This window comes from Boleophthalmus pectinirostris, unplaced genomic scaffold, assembly GCF_026225935.1.
Source record: "Boleophthalmus pectinirostris isolate CB_2022bp ecotype Guang Dong unplaced genomic scaffold, ASM2622593v1 HiC_scaffold_10, whole genome shotgun sequence".
Classification (NCBI taxonomy): Eukaryota; Metazoa; Chordata; class Actinopteri; order Gobiiformes; family Gobiidae; genus Boleophthalmus; species Boleophthalmus pectinirostris.
This window is the reverse complement of record NW_026570971.1, coordinates 24396869-24409449: the sequence shown is the minus strand read 5'-3', so window position 1 is coordinate 24409449 and position 12581 is coordinate 24396869. Positions and strand designations below refer to the sequence as shown.

At 37.5% G+C, this 12581-nt stretch overlaps 1 protein-coding gene across 4 annotated transcripts in view; it reads right to left on the bottom strand.

Annotated features, from left to right (window-relative positions):
- Positions 1-12581, bottom strand: part of smoc1 (SPARC related modular calcium binding 1) — a 55017-nt gene that overhangs the window by 29345 nt on the left and 13091 nt on the right. For all 4 annotated transcript variants that reach the window (XM_055158040.1, XM_055158034.1, XM_055158026.1 and 1 more), the window contains exons 2-3: positions 6534-6699; positions 6385-6447 (exon numbers count right to left, since the gene is read on the bottom strand). In XM_055158040.1, coding sequence (XP_055014015.1) covers positions 6385-6447; positions 6534-6699 — 229 coding nt within the window. The remainder of the gene's footprint in view (positions 1-6384; positions 6448-6533; positions 6700-12581) is intronic.

Genomic DNA, 12581 nt, shown 5'->3' with positions numbered 1-12581 from the left:
CACTCAAGCCAACACTGACCACCATAATGTAAGCATACATCTCCACTGTACATATGAAAGAGTGTGGAGGGGACGAAAGGTTGAGTAATATGGGGCTATCAACGACTACTGTTTTCATTGCACAGAGCGGCTTTAGTTAAATACACAGAGACCCCAGGGAGCGCACCAGGACCACAGAACTGAGTCCTGCCAAAGACCTGCTCTGAATGGATACCACCTGATCAGAGCGGATTGGACTATGATGTCATCAAACTGTGACACGTTTAGATGTTTTTGTATTCATACCTCGTGCTAAATCTTCACCATCAATTAATCTGCTTGTGTGTCACTCTTTGATTTGAACTGTCTGGTAAATGAACAATTCTGTAAAGCCCTGGGAGGCGACTGCTGTTTTTGCTGTATTTTGAGCTATGAAAAATAAAATAGATTGAAAATGAAAATATTTTGAACCTTATTCAGAAAGCTGCCTCTTTGTTAAGGGCTGCCAATCTCAACAGTGAACAAATTATACACAGATTAAGAAGCCGTTTTCAAGACACAGAGAGAAAGGGTGCATTGTTGACTTATACAAATTCATCTACATTATATAATCTTTTAGCTGTGAGACTTTTTTCTAGTTATCTACTGAAATGGGATTCCTGATTAACTGAAAGTTTAATGTAAAGAAGGTTTTCAACGCTGGTCATCTGGACACTGTTACATCAAGACATTTCAGCTCCAGATGGTACTGGCTTGAGAGTTTAGGGCACATATTTACACTATTTTCTGATCTATGTTATTATAATGTTGTTTTCTCATCACAAACATGCCTGGAGTTGTGTTTTGTTGCATTCACACATGTTTAACACACAAACCCTGCATATTTAGAAAGAGTTCTTCTCTCAAACACTCTGTTCCACCTTGTGAGGTCATGTGGTAATATGGAAACACAAAGTGCTCCACTGTGTTTTAAACTCAACACACCTTCACTGGAATCACTTGGATAATTTCAGTTCAAATTGCTAATCTCTACTGAGCTAAAGGTAAAGGAGCTGCTAACTTGAAAACTACCACTGCATGACATCATAAGGTAGAACAGAGCATTTTGAGCTTTGGAGATGAAGACAGACTAATAATAAACAATTACTCAAGTGCATGAATGAAACAAAACACAACTCCAGGTATGTTTTTTGAGGAGGTAAAACCATTATAGCATGGCTTAAAGCTCACAAGAGTCAATTTTGTGTAATATAAGACCTTTATACTACACATTAACTGTGCCAACAACAACTAAACAACTAACATCAAAAGTAAAGGTGAGCTGAGCAGAAACAAATCATAGAATTTCTACTCAAAAGGGACTGGAAAAAACACAGCAGTGCTTTAAGGTTTGGTTGCTAAAGCTGCTGAGAAAAAACTGGCCCAGCATCCAACTCAAGACAGCTGACGAATCACCTCAGAATATAATTAAACCTAAATAGGCCATTCTAATAGGCCAAAGGGACAGTAGTGGAGCATATAAATGTATTTTAACAGCATACTAAATTACAGGTCATGAATCGCCTCACGTCATTGCTGGTGTTAGTATTAGTGAAATACATCATGCTATATTAGACTTCAGATGAACAGTCTGTCAAGAGCCCACGCTGACTTGGAAACAGGTCTGGAAATTGGAAAAGGAATGACATTAACACCATCTCGCTCACTTAAATATGTCACTTAGGTACACTCAAAAGCTTTTAACGTGAGTATCACAATTGAAAAGCATATATATGTTATTTCTTTGGGTGGATGGTTGTTGTTGTGTTATACTACAACATAATTCTTGAAAAAGTATATATTGATTTTTTTGAAGGTAGCTGTATACAATATGACTAGCAGCATTATGCTATTAAAAAAAATAAGTTTTTTAAAGGTGCATTGTGTAACTTTTCTGGTGGAGGGTCTGTTAAATACTTTTCTACACAGAGTACACATACAAGTCACAGGTCAGATCTGTGGAGAGGCCACTCCACTCACAGTCAGAATGCTTGTTTTTCTAGGCATTTTTGAGCTATAAACCTGTAATTAAATACATTTAAGGTAAATAATCAAATATCCATAGAAAGAAGAAGGGAGCAGAAAAGTTGCATAGTGCACTTTGAATTAGAGCCCGACCGATATGGATTTTGTTGTGGCCGATATGAAACCGATATAATGGGAGTTGGAGCTGCCGATATAATTGCCGATATATTTAGTGATGTAAAAATTCACTGTTAATCTTGAATTATAAAAAAAAAAAAAAACTTAGGTTTGGCTCTGGTGGGCAGAAACTGGGTTTATTTAGGCAATATTTATTGTTATTCTGCCTCTTTACATGATTTGTCATAGGACTAAAGCAGGTCTAAGGCAGGTCCAAAGCAGGACTAAACCAGAACTGAACCAGGACTGAAAAAGGACTAAACCAGGACTAAAACAGATCTAAACCATGTGTAAAACAGGACTAAACCAGAACTTAACCAGGACTAAGTGTCGGGACTCGGTCTCTATCTCTCTCCCTCTCTCGACCCCAAGATTAGTCCTGGTTTATTTATTTTATGCTGAATATATATATTTGCATATATTTTTGAAAGTTTCGTTTTGAGCCGCTGCCGCTGTCAAACTACCACGAGTCTGCACGCGGCGTGAAGAGAAAAAAAGTGAGAGAAAGAGAAAACACGGCTCCCAATATGGATCAGGCTCCTGTCGTTCGCTTCAAAGAGCCGGATCTAAGAGCCGCTTCGTTCGCGACCAACCATCACTACTAGCGAGTAAATAAACTAGCGCTATTAGCCTTTAGCGCGCCGCGGTAATTAATTATATGCGCAAAGTTCATCGTTCACACGTCTATTTACAGCTCATTTACATATCAATGCAGGTCCAGTAGCAAATATACGGCCAATATAGTCACTTTACAATAGACCAATAGAAAACAGACTGTTTATGTGCGGAAGCTACAGCAGCTAATCGCTAACATATCAGAACAAACCAAAACTAGCTTCAAAGTTGACATATTTCCAACACTCACCGCTCACATAAGCTCCTCAATGTCCTTTTAATCCAGACACAAACCGATTGCCCATAAAAAGAAAATAATCTCAGTGTTGAGCACGGCTGCGGGTGTAAACAAACACACGCGACTCTGGTGTGTTCAGGAACAGTACGGTCACACACAGACAAAAATGACTCCACAGATAAATACTGATGCAGAGCCACATATCTGGACATTTATCTGTCTGTAAATTGGCTTAAATGAACATAATGTAGAGAGTCTAAGCTTTATAATGAGGTATAACATGCCCATGTGAAATATCGGCCCCTATCAGCAAGTATATCGGCCGATAGCCGATATGGTTACTGTTGCTCATATTGTCCGATAATATCGGCCAACCGATATATCGGTCGGGCTCTACTTTGAATCAGGTAATAATAGCACAGTACACTATATAAATAAGGTTAGTTGATTTTAAACTGCGGTACACGTATGCTACTGGGGGCTGATCAGTAGTTCTTGTGAATTGTCCAGGCAACTTTGTCATGATTACTGTTAGAGACTACAGGTTTAGCCCTGGTTTAGTCCTGATATAGTCCTGTTATAGACCTGGCTTAGTTCTAGTATTCCTATAGGTCCTTGGTGTGAAAAGATGTATATTAATGAATTAAAAAGGACTTTTACCATAGTGATATAATACATATCTATTTAAAGGTGCACATGCGTAATATGTCTGGTGAAGGGTCCATTATCTGTCTGTTTCTATGGAGTTGTAATTGGTTTGTTTTTAATGTTCCACATTAAAATAATCTATCACTGTGGAAAAAAGCAACGGTGAGTTAATAAGAATGCATGTTTTTACAATATTTCTGGGCAATACAAAAAGGAAATATATACTAGGCCTACTACTATATGGATACATTTAATACCATTATGGGAAACATTCCAAAGCAATAACATCCCCATGGATACAAGATGGTGATACATGAGCAGAAAAGTTACACAATCCACCTTTAAGATATGTCTACAACTGCCTAGAGCCAAATATACAAATGAAAATACTTTTAAATGCTGATTATCACTGGCAAAGCACTCAGCCATGCCAGAGATACTTTACAGAATAGATATTATTGGAACAGTTGAGACCAGTCTGACTGTCTGAGTGAAATGTCAACACAATTTCAAATCTATTTATATTCAGCTCTGAGATGCTTTTGTTGCTGCAAAAATAGAAAATCCATCTTAATCTGTTTTTCAGACCTTGTCCCTGTTAATTTGCTTCTGGTCTGCTCATGCCATTAAAGCTAGCCTACCCTCACACATCCACACTTCAGACTGCGCCAGTGTTCTTTCCACTATTTCCATTTTAAATTTTACAAAAGATATTGTTATGATTTGCATATGATTGAGGACTCATATTACGCTATTTTCTGATCTGTTATAATGTTGTTTCCTCATCAAAAATATACCTGGAGTTCTGTTTTGTTCCATTCACACATGTTTAACACACACATCCTGCATATTTAGGCTTTCTTTAGGAGGTCTTTTCTCTAATAAAAAACACTCCTATTCCACCTTGTGATGTCATGTGTTAATACATGAAGTGTTCCCCTGTGTTTTTAAATTCCATACACATTCAACAGAATCACTGGGATAATATCAGCTCTCTACTTGCCCATCTCTACTGATCAAAAATTAAAGGTTAGGTAGTTGTTAACTTGAAATCTACTGATTTATGACATCACAAGTTGGAACAGAGCATTTTGAACTAAAGATGTAGACAGACTAATAATAAAGGTTTACTCAAACATGTGAGAATGGAATAAAACACAACTCCTGGTATGTTCCTGAGGAGGTAACAACATTTTAACAGTGCTTAAAGCTCACAAGACTACATTTTTCATAATATAGGTATGCTCTTTAAGCTATAATATTGTTTAATTAGAGTCCTGCATTTTATTGCTTAAAATTGCAGCTAACTCGGTGTTTAAAAGAATGGGTTAATAAGCCTGACATATGCAATTGTGCCCTTTGTTGATTGTGGTTTTGTTGCTAGCGTTTTGTCTTGTAATCCCATCAAATTCACACAGCCAAGTCTAAGCCAGAAGTTGTAAACAGAGATTTGACTAAAGCCTTATTTTGATCATTAAATGTGCAAAAACTATGAGCTTCGCCTGGCTCAGAGTTCCCTGGAACCGCTCAGTATTATGAAATAAAAACACGCATTACCTTACGAAAAACTAGGACTTAATCCAAAAATGTCTTTCTGTTTTCCAAATAGACAGTGCACCAAAAAGAGGAGGTGGTAAAGGGGGAAATGCCAAGCTCAACCTTGACTCCAGACCTATCAATCTCAGTGTTGTTGAGTGCCTGGCATCTCGAGACTCAGGAAGTCACTGGTGCAGGTCTGGTTAGGTTTACACGGAGACACAGAAGCGGAAAATTAAACACATCTTCTCATTCATTTCATCTCTGACCACTGTCCACCTTTAAAGGCCCCATATTATGCTGTTTTCTGATTGGTGACATAATCTTGTTTCCTCATCACAAACATACCTGGAGTTGTGTTTTGTTTCCTTCACACATTTAACTCACACAACTGGCATATTTAGACTGACTTTTTCTCTCAAACTGACAAAGCTGTGATGCCATCTGGTAATACGTGAAGCACTCCACTGTGTTTTTAAACTCCATACACATTTACTAGAAAGATTTGGATCATTTCAGCCCTGGAATGGCCAATCCTTAACTTGAAAACTAGAGATTCATGGCATCACAAAGTGAAACAGCAATGTGTGAATGAAACAAAACTCCGGGTCACAAGAATCCATTTTGTATAACAGAACCTTTTAATCCCTGCTATAAGGACTATACTCTCACATTTGAGGTTTTTACAAAAATAACTAAAGGGGTGAGTGCAACAAGTGGTACATGTAAGTTTTTGTTAGACAACTGTTGGTAATTATTTGTGAATTTAAAGGTGCACTATATAACATTTCAGATGAAGGGTCCACAAGAAGGTTGTCTCCATGGAGTTATCTCCATTGCTTTGAATGCTCCACTGTATGTATGAAGGCACCACAAGGTCAAGATGTAAGCCAGATCTGTGGAGAGGTGACCCCACTCACTATAAGGATGCATTTTTGCTAAGTTATTTTTAGTTCAATGAAAACACTTGTATTTGAATAAATGGAAGAAATATTATTTTAATGCCATACTCTGGAAGATTTTAGACAGAGCAATGAACATTTCCAAAGGGATAAACCAGAGGTGTACCTTCAACCAGAAAAGTTACATTGTGCACCCTAAAAATGCTTAAAAAAAACAAAAAACTATAACCTCATAATTTGTATTTTTTTTTATATGAAAATGTGTAAAGGGCAGTGTGAATTTACCTTTATAGTCAATATCTCTGACCACTGAAGCTGTGGTCGGAGCTACAGCTGGCCAGTTTTTACCTGGACAACAAAGACAGCATTTAAGTCTTTCTTATATGATTTTTGCTGTTGTGTCTAAACTCTAGCCCTGGGTCAATTTAACTTACTTCTACACCTCCCTCGATGAGACAGTGTGATGGTCTTGTCTTTACAGCGCGCTCTCTGCAGTTCACAGCTGTTCTCGTAGCTTCGTCCGTCTGAACCACACACGGGTTTGCCCTGAGTCCTGGAGCACAGCAGCCCACAGTGACTGTCCCGGTCCCCGATCAGCCACTGCAACCATACAACCACACAGCAAAGATTAGCAATGCTCAGTGCAGTAGACTGTTCCTTATAGTAGCGTGAGTAGTGAGGATTATTTGGCCTTTAGATTCTATTAGGCAAAACAGTGCAGTGAAATGCGAGTGAAATGAGTGGAATGGGGTGAAGAATGGGGGTCGACAAATCAAAGGAGCCGAGACGTTAAGCAACTTTAATTTTTTATTTTTATTTTTTCAGAATTTCAGAATTTTTGAATGTCAATATTGATATTATATGACACAGTATTTCCAATGTGTCCAAAAAGTTCAATGCCCTTATCCCAGAATGACAAAGTTTTTCCTTCATAAAGTGGAATTATAAAGTTGAAATTGTACATGAACAAACCTAACTTCCACTACAGTCTCTTGCTATAACTCACAGCCTATTTTCTTGTCCTCATCCTCAACCAGTCACCTTTTAAGCCTGCAATTTCAGCTATAATGTGTATTAAACCGCAGTAGCATCACTTAATCTATTAATAACTGCAACCACAAACCACGAGGATAGAGTAATACTTTGATTGCTTGCATTATAAAATTGAAAACTGTTAAAGTAAATTGCATAATGTCTTCTCACACAGACTAACAGTATCCCTTGTTTGTCTCTCCGACTCCTGGATTTCACTGTGAACAAAAGCTGTATTCACATTTTGCCAAACCAACACAAATTGGACGCGCGATTCTCTTGGCCCATTCTCTTCAGCCTCTGTCTCTCTTTGTTGAGGCCACTGTAACGAGGGCGTGTACTGCTCTTTTCTGAAGTCAGATTCTCATGTATCTAATTGATCTTTGGCTCAGATGGTTCATGAACAACACTCATGTCTTTAGTGGTTATGATTGGATTAAACATCATTGTTGGACTACAGCCTTATTCTGACAGCAGTAATAACATTTGGCTACAAAACTCACCTAAATACATCTAAACCCAAAAAGATTAAAGAGGAGTAAAACGACATGAATACATTTGTAAAACAGGAGAACTGTGCTCCCTGGGATTGCCTGATGACGAATACAAGTTAAAGGTGCACTATGTAACTTTTGGGTTGGGGGTTTGTCACCTGTTTGTTTCCATGGATATGTCATTGCTTTGCCTGGAATTTTCCACAGCATGACATAAACAGCTTTAGCTTACATTTCTTCAATTACAGGTGGTTTTATAGCTCAAAAATACCAAGAAAAAACAGCATTCTGACTGTGAGAGGGGTTGCCTCTCCACAGATCTGACCTGTAACTCGGTCTGGTTTGGTCTCCATGAAGATAGAATAGTTTAACACCATATTGTGAAACATACCAGACAAAGTAATAACATCTCCATGGAGAAAAGTATTTGATGGAAAAGTTACACAATGCATGTGCGTGTATTTAAAGGGGCACTATGTAACTTTATTGGTAGGGATCCACCTGTTTGTCTCTATGATGATATTGCTTTGCCTGGAATGTTCCACAGTATAGCATTAAACATATATACCTCCATGGAGACAAAGCAGTCATACCGTTACATCAAGATACAGGAGAGGAGATGTGGAGAGGCAAGCTCCTTCACAATAACAGTGCATGATTTTCAAAGAATTTTCAAACAATAACTGTTATTGAGCCAGGCATGATAGATTAATTTAATGCCATGCAGTGGAGTTTTCCAAAGCAATAACGTTTCCATGGAGACACGCAGGTGGCAAAACATCCACAAGAAAAGGTATATAATGCACCTAAAAAAACAAATCTGCTCAAATTTTCTCGCAAATTAATCATCTTGATATTTAGATTTGATGTTTTGTTCTCTGCAGGGTTTTCCCCATCTTTGTTCCACAGTTGTTAGAATAAGTTCCAGCAGTGCACATGCATACACAGCCTCTCATTATGGCAGGTTCAAAGCATAAAAATGTGGTGGAAAAACACATTGCCTGCAACAAATGAGATAAGTTTCCATTATTTATCCGCTCCACTTGTATCAATAATCCAGGGTCAGGAGCAAAACTTTATGACGTGTAAACCGCCTCTTCATTATAAATATATTTTGGACAACACCAAAATAGTTGCTAGGAGACAGATTTTTCTCTGACACAACAGCAATCAGAGCGGTAGATGGTCAGACAGCCAAGCCACTGATGTCATGAAAAAGTTGTGTAAAACTGTAGTCCCTCTCAAACAATGAATCATGAAGTTTAAAGTGCTCTGAACATATTAGTTACAAGGCAGTACACAGAGCATGGGAGAAGTTAGCTAAGCCTTGTAAAACCGCCATGTATGTCCTCCTTTCTGATACAGCTGCCAATAAAATCATATTGGAAATGTCACTGACACTATTTCACTGGAAAAGTTGACACTGGAAAATGAAATGATCTGTAATTTATGACGAACAGAGGTTGGGTTTGTATCATATAATTTTAATAATAAAAATCTTATGAGGATAATATTAGCTTGGCAGAGTTAATTGCTTTGACTACTGTGTTCAGCTGTCATTTATTCTCATGGCATGAAACCAACAGTAATGAGATAGGGAGCAGCAACTGATTTATTGTGATTGTTAATTGATTATAGAAATAAACGGCAGCTAATTTAGGAATTAATTTTTATTATCTGAACTATATAGACTCTACAACATATCATGTACAGAGAGAATAGGTTAAAATAAGGTCATTAAGAACAGAAGATTTTGTATTTTTTTTATGAAAATCTGTACCCTACAAGATGCCCCTAAGCTACTATGGTCAACCGTGTTAAAGTAGATGCACTTGCTTACCCAAAGCTGTATTTGGGGTGATTCTTGCACGCTTGAGAAATCTTTAATCTCTTATTTTCACCACACCATTTTGCCGATCAACTTCCATTTTCACTGTCATCTGTACATGGCCACTGCTCTGTACTTACTTCATTCTTCAATTTTAACATCCTAATTGGTGATACATATAGGATTTGGCAGTGTTTTGTAGTCAATTTTGTAAAATGGGAAAAAAACACTGCTCACTAGTAGAGCTGGGTATCATTAAGAAGTGACCGGTATGATACATACCTCCATACATAGGCCACAATACAATACATACCTCAATGCAGTGCACTTTCGATTTGATATGATATATTTCAAATCGATTTGTTACAGTTCAATAAAAAATAATGGCTAAATCAAGGCTGTGATTCTAAAAGTCTATGTTAAACCACTTTTTATACCACAAACATTTTAATCATCAAAAAAGTGAAAACGTCAAATGTGTTGCATAAACGAGTTTCTTTTCACTGAACAAGCAACAAAACTGTAGCACTATAACAAAATACTCTTGGCGATATATCAATACAGCAGCCCACGATATCGATACTGTATCATCACATTAAGCGATACGATATTTCGATATTTCAATATTTTTGCACACCCCTACTTGCTAATGTGATCTGCACCTATCCATCAGAGGTGCCATCTCTTTCTTTTGATGACGTTTACAGCGACATCAGCTTCCATTGGGCACCACAGTTTTGGAACACAGAAATCAGCGCACTTATTTCTTTCATTAAGTTAGTTAAGTTTTAAATAAATATTGTGGTGTAAAATGTCCAAATTATAACATAACGATCCACAGGTGTCACAGATTAGAACTATCACACACAAGAACTATCATTTAATAGGACTCCTTTAGTACATAAAAATATACAAAAATAAAAAACTGATGTCAACTTTTATCTACTTTTATCTTGTTACAGTATTTCAGCAGCATCAAAGGTATTCATATTTAGAAATGCCGTTTTGACTTTTTGCAATAGTCTTTGATGGTAATATAATAAAACATTGGCAGCCATGTGTTTGCACTACTTGTATTTTATGTCATACTTTGGCTCGCATCTGTCTCTGGCTTTATATTGAGTTTGTAAGAATAATAATTTCAAATGGAAACAAGCAGCAGGTCAGAGAAATATCAATAATTTACCGTTCTCGTTGGGATTTTACCATTTAAACCTCTCTTTCCGAACTGACAGACTTGGACTTCATTTCTGTGTCTATCACATGATATCTTAATCAACTCGCCAAGAGCTGAGCAAATACTACTGTAGTCCAAAATAAATTAACTACATCAAATACAACAGGGACTGATAATGGGGCGGTAGAGCTTGTTCCTCTGGCTTCTTCCACTTTGTAAGATGGAAAATATGGAGCCACTTCAGCCCTAGAGCGTTTTATCATAGTAGCGACTGAAATAAAAAGTTTACGGGCGAGTAAATGCTCAGGTCAATGGTGCAGACAGGATGTAATATAAGACTAATTATCGGCTGTCAAAGCTATCAACACTGGCAGGAGTCTGTGTGGAAAAATAAGATGGATGTGAGGACTCATTCACAGCCTAAAAGATTTAAATACAATTGGAATATATAATTATTGAGCACAGAGGACTACTACATTATAAATAAGAGAGTGTTTTGTCTGTTCAGCAGGGTTAAACAACCCATATCACACTGTCTTTTGATCTGTTAAGATGCTGTTTCCTCATCAGAAACATAACCTGAAGTTCACACATTCACACATTTAACACGCAAACCCTGCATATTTATGTATAGTTCTTCTCTAAAATGGAAAACCCTATGGTAATACAGGAAGTGCATACACCTTCTCTAGAATCATATGGAAGATTTCAGTCCTCGGATTGCCAATTTTTGCTAAACAAATTGTAAAACGAGCTGTTAAAGGGACAGTTTGGAATTTTGGACATAGGGCCTCATTTCCTAGTGAGCCAGAGTGTTGGAGACGTGTGGAGACACTTTTTGAAATATTCCATCCAGTCCTTGTATTTGCAGAGGTCACTGGTGCTAGGCTAGTGCATGTCAACGGGCACAGTTAGCCTGCCACTAAAAACTGTCTTACCCACTCCACAAAGCACCCAAGGCAAAACAATTATTATGCCAGACTGTCGATGTAAATGTCTGTGTCAATAGAATAATTTTAGAAGTAAAACCAACCGTGTATTTGAAGGATTTATGTCTGAGCAGCAGCAGCGAGTTGTACTTCCTGATAGAAAGCTTGACAGCGGCGGCCTGATATATGAGAAAATAGTCCCTCAACATGCAACAATGCGATGCAAGGTTAGTTTTATTTCAAAAATTATTCTGTCAACACAGACATTCACATCAATAGTCTGGAGTAATAATATATTTGCCTTGAGTGTTTTGTGGAGTGGGTAAGACTGTTTTTAGTGGCAGGCTAACTGTGCCCGTTGACATGCACTAGCCTAGCACCAGCGACCTCTGCAAATACAAGGACTGGATGGAATATTGGACTGGATCTGGACCACGCATCTCCAACACTCTGACTAACTAGGAAATGAGGCCCTATGTCCAAAATTCTGCAATGTCCCTTTAACTTGAAAATTACCACTACATGACATCACAAGGTGGAACAGAGCATTTTGAGCTTTGGAGATGCAGATACTATTAATAAAGGATTACTCAAATATGTACTCAAAAAGTTCAGATATATGTTTTTGATGAGGTAACAACATTCTAACATGACTTAAAACTCACAAGAGTCAATTTTGAATAATATAAGACCTTTAAATCTTTTTTAATCCTGCAGAATTGATTGGATGATTATTGTTGTCGAGTTTAATTGCTCATTACTAATAGTTCTTATGTTTGTTCCGGTTACATCTATCATTATAAAGCGTGTACAATAGTCTTAGTTGTCCAGATGCTCCTCACATCCAGGCTCATAATCTTGAGAAAAATCCCACCTCACGCACCTCATGTTTGGGTTAAATCTAGTAGTAATCAAAGGCAAACTATATGTGGTATCATTACATGGTATTTGTGGTCATAATACTACATTGCTGGCCTGGTTGTAGTTCTGTAGCTTAGTGATCAGTTATGGTCTGTCCTTAT